General features: G+C 50.5%; 1 protein-coding gene across 1 annotated transcript in view; it reads left to right on the top strand.

Moving 5' to 3' along the window:
- Positions 1–306: 306 nt before the first annotated feature.
- Positions 307–10,929, top strand: part of HYDIN (HYDIN axonemal central pair apparatus protein) — a 148,014-nt gene continuing 137,391 nt past the window's right edge. The window contains exons 1-4 of the mRNA XM_051629185.1: positions 307–426; positions 1,516–1,641; positions 3,270–3,389; positions 7,284–7,418. Coding sequence (XP_051485145.1) covers positions 307–426; positions 1,516–1,641; positions 3,270–3,389; positions 7,284–7,418 — 501 coding nt within the window. The remainder of the gene's footprint in view (positions 427–1,515; positions 1,642–3,269; positions 3,390–7,283; positions 7,419–10,929) is intronic.

Below are 10,929 nucleotides of genomic sequence, written 5' to 3'. Positions count from 1 at the left end.
GAAGATGAAGGGTGTGAGCAGGCCCTGGTGGGTGGGTGTGTGGCTCGTGGGACTGCACCCACAATGAAGGGCTGTTTTGACTCTTGTTTTGGCTCTGGGAATGTTTATTCTGGGCTTTTACTTCTATGAATCTTTACTCTGTCTCTTAAATATGGCCTAATAATGAAGTGGGGAGGGTGTGCTTGTGTTTTCCACTTAGGAAGCGTGTCCCAGTCTGGAGGGACAGGGGTAGCCTTTGGATCTGCCCTGCATGGGATTTTGGATGTTCAAAAGTCCTGTTGTTGCTTCTTCCAGGTGAGCTGAGACATGGCCACCAGCAAGCTCCATCGAGCCATGGGGTCCTCCAAAGCATCTGATGGGTTCCCCAGCAAGGTGGTAGCACCTCATAATTCAAAGCTGGTCAGAGAGGCAGAGGAGTCTGTAGCTGTAAGTACCTGCTGTGGCCAGCTGGGAGCTGCTGAGGCTGGAAACTCCCTCCGTGTCCCCCCTGCCTTCCCCTCATTCTGTCTGGCAGCACTGAAGGCAGACACCACCTCCCCATCTCTTTGCTGCCCTGCTTCTCCTGGAGGTCATGGTGCAGTGGGGTTTGGACCACGTGCTGCTCCAGGGAAAGTCCTGCCTGAATGTGCCACTGAAGCCAAGTGGAATGAATGCCCAGGGCAGGGCACTGCAGCAGCTGCAGTGTGACTGTGCTTCTTCCCATCCTCCTCACCTGGGCAGTAGCCTCTTGTCATGCTGCCAGGCTTGCCAGTGCTGCCCTCACCATACCTGTCCAGCAGGCAGGTGGGCATGTGGTGGGGCAGCTCAAGCTCTGCCTGAAGACTTGAGGCACAGATAGAATGGGTCCCAAACCAGTGTGTTGTGTCCTGGGTGGAGCACAGAGCCAGGCAGCAGTGGAGTCAGGGCAGTTGTTCCCATCCCCAAATGTACCTTTTGCTGAGCAGAGCTCACTTGACAGGAGATGACCTAGTGCTGAGGCTCTGCCAAGGAGATATCTCTCTGTCCTTCTGTGGAGGGGTCTGTGAGGCCAGAACAGAGAGAAAACAAATGCTAATTAAAGAGATAAGTAAATCTTGGACCCATTCCTTCCTGCATCACTTGGTGTGGTGCTGCTCTTCTCCTTTTCCCTGACTCACCCAGCAGTGACATCTCCACATGCCTGGTGGTGGTGACCAGTGTGCAAGGATGGAGTTAGGGGGTTTCTGATCACTCCTCCCCACTCTCTTGGCTCATAAAGAGGGGGAAAAAAATGCCCAAAGAGCAGAAATCCCCAAATATATCACATCAAATCACAAAGGAGAAGCTAATGGGACAGAGCCACTTGATTGGAGCGTGTGGGTTCTGCTCTACATCATTAATTTCCTCCTGGTAAATAATTCAGCAGGTACCTTATGGGACTTCCAGGACTATCCTAGTGGCTGTGCTCACAAATTATTGACCAGTGGCACATGGAACAAGAAAAGCCTTTCTAAACAAAGGCATTCCTGTAGCTCTTGCTGCTGTTTTGCATTTCAGCTGACTCCCTCTGCCTTCCTGAAGGAGATGGCTCTCACCACCCAGCAGAGGCTGGCCAGCACTAGGGAGATGAAGCAACCCCGGATTATCCAGCTTCTAGACATGAGTGAAACCTCCCATCAAAAGGTAGCCTTCTCCTGCCCTTTTCCTTGCTGTTTGATGTGGCATTTGAGGAGGGTGTGTGCCTGTGACAGGTTTGCCTCCAGCTTCGCAAACACCTCGGTGACTGGGTCCTTGTGGCCTTTCAAACAAGACAGCTGTGCTGGGGGGGGAAGTGCTTGCTGCTGGGGGAAAAAGGTGAGAGATGTTCAAGTCCTGATCTCCACGAAGCAAACAGAACCTCTGCTGGAAGCAGAGGGTTTTGCTGGAGTTGAGCTGCCACTGCTAAAGGGTGATAGGAGGAGAAAGCTGGGGCAGGACACAAGGACAAACTTGCTGTTTTCCATCCTGCTTCTGAAGTAGCCCCCTCTTTCTCTGGAGTGGTCACTGCCAGATTCTTGGGGTCACGACTCCCTCAAGGGTGACAGCACTGGAGGCTGCAGGCTCTGTGGGAGTTATTCCAGATTTAACCAAACCAATTGCATTAATGATTTAGGTTGGAACAACACGTGGCACCCTTACCCAGGGCGTTAGGTTTGCAGGCTGCAGGATCCTGTCAGATACACAGGGAAATCACCCAGGGCCAAGTGCAGTGGATGTGCTTTATCTGCCTCAGTGGTTACTCAGATGCATGTTGAAAACTGCTTTTCTTACAGAACTGCTCAGCATAACACCCAGTCCAAGCAGGCAGGTTACTGAGGTAGGCTGTTGAGGGGAGAATTCCCAGCAAGACACTTGTAACAAATTGGTTAAGGGTTCTGGACAGCACAGCAGGTTGGGAAGGCTTCAGAAGGGCACACAGATAACTAGCAGTGTGCTGCAGCTGCTGGCTTCAGCAGTGCTGTGACTTCTGTGGAGAACCAGGAGACCTGTCTGTGTCTTCCTGGTGGGATCAGTGCAGCTGGAAGAGGGGAGACAAAGCAGGGAGGAATTTTCTCCAGGTCATTGCTCTGTGAGCATTTGCTATTTGGTGTAGATTTTCAGACATGCTTCTGCAGTGGTATTAAAAAAAAAAACCCCAGCAATAATAGGATACAACAAAGCATTCATTTAAAGCTCCTGGAAAAAGGAGATATCAAGTCTAGTCTTAAGCTGCCCAGTAATGCTGGGAAGAGCTGAACCTCAGCAGCAGCCAACATTCACCTCACTTGTTTCTCCTGAGGAGTGTGTGAAATTTCTTGGCCTCATCTCTGAAGGGCTGTTCCTTTTCTAGGCTCTGTATCAAAACAAGATATTTGGGGCCATGTAGGACTTGGGCCCTTGGTCTCAGGATAAAGATCATCCCAAAAATCTCCCATGGAGTCTTGTGTGAAGTTGCTTGTGGGTGCTCATGGTTCTCTCAGCAAGTGCTCTGGAGCTGTGTGACCAGGTTAGCACAGGGCTCTGCTGGAGCTAAGCTCTGCCTTGTGTTTTGGAGAGAGAAACTTCTTGGAGAAACACCTACCAAAAGAGCTGATTAGCCTGAGCCTCCTCAAGGAGGTCCAGAAAGTTTGAATCAGCTCAGCACACAGATGGGGGAGCTACTTTTCCTGGAGTCAGCTGGGCAGGTGTACTCACCAAGAGACTGTGCTTCACTGCAGATCCATGTAGGAGTCTCATTCATGAGCATCTCTCTCAGCAGCTGAACCTCTCACTGCTCTGTTTTGTATCTTCAGTTCTCAGCAGTTGACCTGGAACAGAGCTTGTTTCAGCCTTTCCCATCAGAGGTGGTATTTCAGAACTATGTCCCCTGCGAGGTCCACGAAGTGCCACTGATTCTGAGGAACAATGACAAGGTAGGTGCTGGGAGGTGGAGATGTGACACTGCTGGGACAGAGTGGTGTGATTCACATGCTGTGTGGCACAGCAAGTGACCTGTTGCAGCACAGCCACCACACAGTGTCTCACCCCTGAGCTGAGATCTGCTGAGGCTGCACCTCGAATCTTGGGGTCAGGTCTGGGTCCCTCAGGACAAGAAGGACATGGAGGGGCTGGAGTGTGTCCAGGGAAGGGCAAGGGAGCTGGGGAAGGGGCTGGAGCAGCTGCAGGAGCAGCTGAGGGAGCTGGGGGTGTCCAGCCTGGAGACAAGGAGGTGAGGGGAGACCTGCTGGCTCTGCAGCTGCCTGAGAGGAGGTTGGAGCCAGGGGGGTTGGTCTCTGCTCCCCAGGAACAAGTGATGGGACAAGAGGAGATGACCTCAGGTTGTGCCAGGGGAGGTTTAGATTGGATCTTGGGAGCAGTTTCTTCCCCCAGAGGGTTGTCAGGCCCTGGCCCAGGCTGCCCAGGGCAGGGGTGGAGTCCCCATCCCTGGAGGGGTTTCCAAAAATATGTAGACGTGGCAGTTTGGGACATGGCTTAGTGGACGTGGTGGTTTTGAGTTGATGGTTGGACTTGATGATTTTAAGCATCTTTTCTGACCTTAATGATTCGATGGTTATTTTACAAGGTGGTAAAATCTTCCTGTGCTGGGGATTCTCTCCCTGGTTTTGACCATATGTTGGTGGTACCTAACCCAGGGGAGCTTTTCTATTCAACATCCTTCCTCTTGAAAGCCCTGGATTGCTGGGAATGTTGAGGGCTGGACAGTTTTTCCTGCTCTCATGCTTTCCCTTGGGTGTGCACCATGTCCTGGTGGCTGCTGGGTTAGTCTTGGTTCTGCCAGGGGATCTCTGCCTCTCCCAGCCTCTTGATCTGCCCCTGTGCAGCTCACTGTCACAGCACAGGGACTGCATCTTCTCCCCTTGAGCTGGAATAAGCTGTCATGAGTGGCATTAGCACTCCAGGAGAGGTGTTTTGAAGCAGCAGTGGAACCAGGTGGATTTAGCAGAAGCAATGGGAGGTCTTTAGATGTCACTTCAGGCTCCTGCTAAGCTGAATTCAGTCCTGCTCATGTTTTTCCAAGACAACGTGGCTCTCTGCTTTCCCTTTGGAGAACCACAGCCCATCCAATGTTCTCTCCACCTTGAAAAATCTGTGCTCATGTGGAGATTTCCCAAGGAAGCTGAGAAGGGAAAAGCTGAGAAATGTCAGCAATTTTGTTCCACTGTCACGAGGAAAACTGAGACCTTTTGAATTTCAGCAGGGGAAACATTTGCTTGAAGGAAGCAGGTGCCAAGAGCAAGCTGGTGGGAAAAGGCAGGAGGGGGGAAAGGAGCTGAGTTAGGAAGTGCTCTGGGAGAGGACATTGTGCACACAGGGGTTTCTCTTGACATGTAGCAGTGAGTGCACTAGAAGCAGAGAAAGGTCAGGGAAAGAAAAGGGTAATTTAAGATGCTGTCCTGTAATGAAGAGTAAGATATATGCCCTGAGAGAAGGGCAGAATGGGGGAAGTTCACCTGGGAGCAGATGAATTAACCCCCTCTGCAAATCTGCCTGCTGGGGGGAAGACAAACAAGTGGACACAAAAAGCCTCCAGGGTTTATTGCAGGTGGTGGAACAGCAGAATAAATCAGAGTAGATCCTGAGCTTAGGCTTTGACAGGGACATGGCTGAAAATGGAAGACCCTTTTGGTGAGGAAGGAGGCAGCTGTGGTCCCTCTTATTCCTGGGGATTGCTGCACCATTCCATGGAGTTTAGCTTGGGGAGTATTGGAAAGATGCAGCGTGGATGCTCATGCCCAAGGAACACCACTGGTGTGCTCCACACTCATCTGGGCACTCTTTGCTGTAGGTGTCCTCCTTCCTGATGAAGATATGTTCCAGTTTCTCTTTTGTTCATAACTTTGTTGCCACTGAGGTTTTCTTGGCTTCAGCTGCTCCATTATCCAAGTTGCACTTCAAAAATGTGTGTCTTTGTCAAGGACCAGCCAACAGGCAAACAGTTAATTTCCCCTCTTCATGCTTCCTCAAGTGGAGAAAAAAACCCCACAACAACCCAACTGCATCAAGATTTCTCCCATTCCCAGGAAAAAAGAATCAACTTCCACAGCTGCACCTTGGATTTGTATGTCCCATAAAAGGGAGGCAATGTGGGAACTGTTGATTTTATTTTTCTTCCCCCCCAAATGAAGTAATTTTGAATCTAGTAAGAGTTCAACCACTGGGCAGCAAGGGTGTAGAAGCAAGATGAGCTCTAAGGAAAAGCCTTGGCATATTTAAATACACAAAGACAGAGCTGATAATCCCCAGAGAGGTTGTTGTGTTCTAATTTAGTTGGCTTTTGGCAGTGTCCTGGAAAAAAAGCAATGTTGTTGCTCTGGCTGAAAGTTTTCTCACCAGTTTCTCTGCTTCCTCTGAATCATACTGACTGACACTGCATGGAAGCCTGAGGTTTTCTGCTCCATAAAAATCCAGCTAACAGCAAAGTTATTGCAAATAGAGGCTCTGGAATTATTGCCATACAAAGGACTTCCCTGTGTACTTACTGCTCTTACCTCTGTGTTGTAAAATTGCTTTTCTGTCTTCAGGCTGTTCCTCACCACCCTCAGAGATGTTCTGGGTGGCATTTGCTGAAGGTCTCAGCCACGTGTGCTCATCTTTCAGGGACATGGTGACCAAAATGTTTGTCTGCAGTGGGAAATTGGCTCCTGGAACTTGCTGCCCCAGGGCCTGGCTGGGAGCTGAGGGCTTGGGGGGGGTTCAGGAGTGCCTGGGCCATGGGTTTTCAGGCTCTAGTGAGTGGTGGAGAGGGACTCTCCAGTTTTCCCAAGCCTTGTGTGGGTTTGTTGTTTATCAGGGAGGCTGCCTGTCAGTCAAAACTGCCTGGTTTAGACATCCTGGGCTTGATATGGATGTGGTAGAAACCCTCTTGTTTGCTGCCTTTGTGCTGGTGGTGTCCCAGAGGGCAGAACCATGCAGCAAGGTGCCTGCAGGGTGTGGGGAGGAGCACCCAGAAACCTGCCTTGCCAGCAGCCTGGGCTACCATCACCAGGCAGCAAGAGCCTCCAGAGAGCTGAGATTGGCTTTAATAATGAAACCACCCTGTGAGTCAGTGCTGGTCGTGCATCTCAAGGCAGCAAATGCCTTTGAATCCTGTAATTGCCAGGCACAGCCTGGGGGGTTGTCTGGCTTTCCATCATGTTGGCAAGTTGACTCCTCATCTGCATCAGCCTTTCCTTGCAGGGTGGTGTGCTTCTCCCTTGCTTCTTTACAGCCCCCTGGAAATTATCTTAATCATCTTGCTTCTGAGCTTGTCTCTTGGTCTTCCTGTGTCCCTCCTTTTGCTCTTCAGGTTTGTTTTTATTCCCAGTAAGACCACAATGTCTGCCCAGGTCTCCTTCTCTTGCTGGTTTGTCTGCATGAGGCTGCAGCACCAACAGCCTGACTGTCCCTCTCAGCCCAGTAGGTTGGAAGTGAATTTCATCCTTCTCCCCAGTGTGACACTTGCTGCTTTGCTTCAAGAATCCCTTCTCTTCTAGAGACATGACTGCAGGGGTGTGTGCAGGAAGAGTCCAGCAGGTTCTTGGGGCTTGCTGGATGTGGGGATGACCTGATTCAGGTGGCTTATCTGGTGTCTCACCTGCTTGGTGATTCCATCACAGCAGGGCACTGCCCCCACAGTCTCTGGCCTGAAGCTGCTTTGCTCCAGGAAATGGATCTAAATGGGTGGGATTCATCTGTGTCCTTGTGTATTATGTCCATCTACCTGTGCTTTAGAAAGGTGGTCAAGGAAGGATTTTACCAGGGTGTGGCCAGATCTTTTTCTCCTCGTGTTTCAAAAGATCTCAGGCAGTTTGGTGTGTTCCCTGCAGGTGCCTCGGCTGGTGAAGGTTGTCTTGGAGAGCTCACCTTACTTCAAGCTGGTCAGCTCCCCCGAGGAGTGCCATAAGGTAGCACCTGGCATGCTGGCAACATTCCACATCCTTTTCACCCCTGAGGAGAAGAAGGTGAGGCAGGAGGTCCCAAAAGGTTGGTGCCTTCAGTGGAAGCTGGAGGTGCAGGGTTGGGTTGTAGAACAGGACACCTTGGGGTGGGTTTTGAGGAACTGTCCTGGTTTCAGTGGGGTTGCACTGGGTCTAGAATTGGGGAAAACTCCTTGCTCATGGTGAAGATGATGCTCTCATAGGCTGGGACATTTAATGTGATGGATTTTTTGCCTTCAGGGATGAGTCTGGGGTGGGGTGGCCTCTCAGGGTGTTGGTGTCTGGTATCTGTCTGTTGCTGCATAATTATGGGTTTGCTCCACTAATTATATATGAAACAGACTTTTGTAAAATGACCTGCTATTGGGATGACCTGAAGTGAGCCTGACCAGAGTGAGGACCAGCACCTCTGAAAGCTAGAGTCACCCACACGTCCTGTTGGACACAGCAGCTGAACATTCTGTCTGAAGTTGTCCCTTTTTTTGCACACTGGTTGTAGCTCACACCCTGCTGTGAGGTCAGCCTTGGGGCTGTCTACAGGTCCTCACGTCTTGGCCTTGTATGGTGCCCTTAGCTGCTGCAGCAGGGGCTGGTGGGCTGTGCTTTCCCTCCCTGAGCTTTCTTGAGCATTCCTCAGGGAAGATTTGGGGCTCTGAAGGTCACTGCTGTGCCCTGGCAAGTCTTGATTCCCAGTGCTGTGATGTGAAGTGTCAATGCTGTTCTCTGGAGGCTGTTAATCATAGAATTCCAGGCTGGTTTGGGTTGGAAGTGACCTTCAGGGTCATCTAGATCCAACCTCCTGCCATGGGCAGGGACACCTCCCACCAGCCCAGGCTGCTCCAAGCCCCATCCAACCTGCCCTTCAACACTGCCAGGGATGGGGCAGCCACAGCTTCCCTGGGCAACCTGGGCCAGGCTCTCCCCACCCTCCCACACAGAAAAGAATTTATTCCTAATCTCTAACCTAAAATCTCCTCTCTTCCAGTTTTAATCCATTCCCCCTCATCCTATTGCTCCCATCCCTGTAAATAAAAACCCTTCCCCAGCTTCTTTCCAGAAGGATTTAGTACATGGCATGGAAAGGGGGAAGCACTGCAGGGGAACAAAGACAGGTGACCCTTTCCACCAGCATCCTGCTACCTCAGAGCACTGTTCTTCACCTGCCTTGGTTGGAGAGGTGAGGTTAGAGGGTCACTCTGAGCCAGCTGATGTTTCTGCACAAGACCTCCTTGGACATAGCTGCTTTCCCATCTTCCACGTGCTGCTCAGATTTAGTTGTAACCCTGTGTGCTCAAACAGCACGGAGAGAAGACTAAGGAGGAAATGCTCTGTGATCCCAGCTCCCTGTGCCTGTGACATAATCTGTTCCTTTGGAGGGACTGAGAAATTATTTAACATCATTAATATTTAGGCTAAAAATTCTGGTGGCCTAGGGCAGTTCTCCATGCTACTCAAGTGACACAAGAGCTTAATCTCAGTGAGGTAGGCTTTGCAAAGTATACTGGTGCTTTTAAAATGGGATTTATTGGGATTAATTAGTGTTCATTTTTGGGGTGGAAGAGGTAAATTGGTGCCCATGAAGGACAGAGTGCTGCTCTTCAGGTTTTGAGAGGCAGCAGAGCAACACATGAACATCACTGCAAATAGAAGTAGGGTGAGATAACAACCCAAGAGCATTGATGGCCAGAGCTTTGTCCCTTGTCTTGCCCTTGAACTGGTGTCTGGCATAGGGAGCTCTGCCAGCAAGAGCTTCTCTGCACAGCTTCAGCAACACCCTGGTGGCTTCTGCTGAACTGGGCTTTGTGCTCCTTGCAAGGGCTGTGCAGGAGAGGGATGCATCCTGCTCCCTTGAGGAGCACGTGGGGGATTTATCCAGCAGGATCAGGATGTTCTACAACTAGAACATTTTGTCTCCTACGTTGTGGGGTGAGTCAGCCAAGTCCCAACGTGCTGCAGCTCAGCTAGAGATGCATCAGTAGCCTGGTCAGGAGGTGCTCAGCACCTTGAAACCCCTCAGCAAAGAGGCATCCTTGGGGACATGGGGCTGCAAAGCCACCTGCCTGGGGCTTGTAGTTGCTGGCATGGAGAGTATCTGTGGTTTGGTTGTGGGAGGCTGATGAGTGTCACCTTTGAACAATCTCTGAACAACCTCTTCATCTCTGCTGCTCCATGGTCCTTGGGGATTGTGGATCCCCCAGGGAACTGGGATGAGGCAGGTACAAACCTTGTTCAAGGGCAGGTTGGATGGGGCTTGGAGCAGCCTGGGCTGGTGGGAGGTGTCCCTGCCCATGCAAGGGGTTGGGACTGGATGGTCTTCGAGGTCCCTTCCAACCCAAACCAGTCTGGGATTCTATGAAATCCCTCAGCCAGCATTGAAGAGTCCTCCTGTTGTGGAGTTGGTTTATATAATTCTCTTATTCTGCTCCTCCCTGGGCTAAGTCTGACTTCAGTGAAGTCACTCCTGATGCAAGGGAGTAAGTTTGTGCCTGAGCCATAAATAAAAGGCCCAGGTGAGTCGTTAGTGGCTGAAATGCCATGTAGCCCTTTCTTGATAAACGAGCAGTTCCCTGTTGTCTCACAGTCATTTGGGGAAGGTGCCACGTGATTGGACTGGCAGAAAGTAAATAAACACCTGACACGTCTATTTGTTTATTGGCATTTGCATGAGAAATATGAGATGGTAATTTTTCTGCTGGGCCACCTTTCCCATTAGATCCTCTTGCTGCTTCTGATGTGCACATTTCTGCTTGGACTGTGGGGGTGGTCCCGTGCCACCCTGTGCTCCCAGGTGTCCTTGCATTATGGTCTGCCAGTCTCTGCCTAATTGGGAACCACTGTGGAACTGACTGGCAAATAAAAACAGCAGGCAGGCAAACCTTTACATTTGCGTGTCCTTCAGGCTTCTTAACAGATGATCTTAAAGGGAGAAGAAAGCCAGAGGCATGTAAGAACATAGCAGAGCTTGTTCTTCTTTGTCTTCACTCTTCTCACTGCAGCAATACAATCTTCCCAGGCTGTACAAGTTCAGTCTGTAGGATTTGCAAAATTCATTCCTGATGCTCAGTGGAGGCTGAATTAATGCTCACGGATTAATATGAACTATGACAGGATGATGAGTTATTGCATTGCTGAAATTAACTCCCTTAAAATTCAGCCTGGCCCTGTTAGATGTTTTGTAGCACAGAGAGGCTGTTCCCAGGGTACTTCTTAAGAAGACTCCTGGGAGGAAGGAAAGGGTAGAATATCAAGGCAAAAAACCCCTGTGCAAAATGTACCTGGAGCAAAGGGACTGATCCCAAAGCATCCTGTGAGTTGGTGGCTGAGGGAGGCAGGAGAAAGGGTGACCCCTTCTCATGTGAAGCCACCTTCATCCTCCAGTCTCTCCTCTCTTGTGATGGCCTCTGTTTCCCAGCCCTCAGTGCTGTGATTTCACTAGGGAACTTGCCCTGCTTGGCTTACCATGTTGCCTCCTGCCACAGGGATCTTCTCTTTGCAAGCTGTTTGCTGCAAAGAGCTCAGTGAATAATTCAGGATC

The sequence above is a fragment of the Apus apus genome, chromosome 11 (assembly GCF_020740795.1).
Source record: "Apus apus isolate bApuApu2 chromosome 11, bApuApu2.pri.cur, whole genome shotgun sequence".
Lineage (NCBI taxonomy): Eukaryota > Metazoa > Chordata > Aves > Apodiformes > Apodidae > Apus > Apus apus.
The sequence above is the reverse complement of the archived record's forward strand: the minus strand, read 5'-3'. Positions and strand labels throughout refer to the sequence as shown.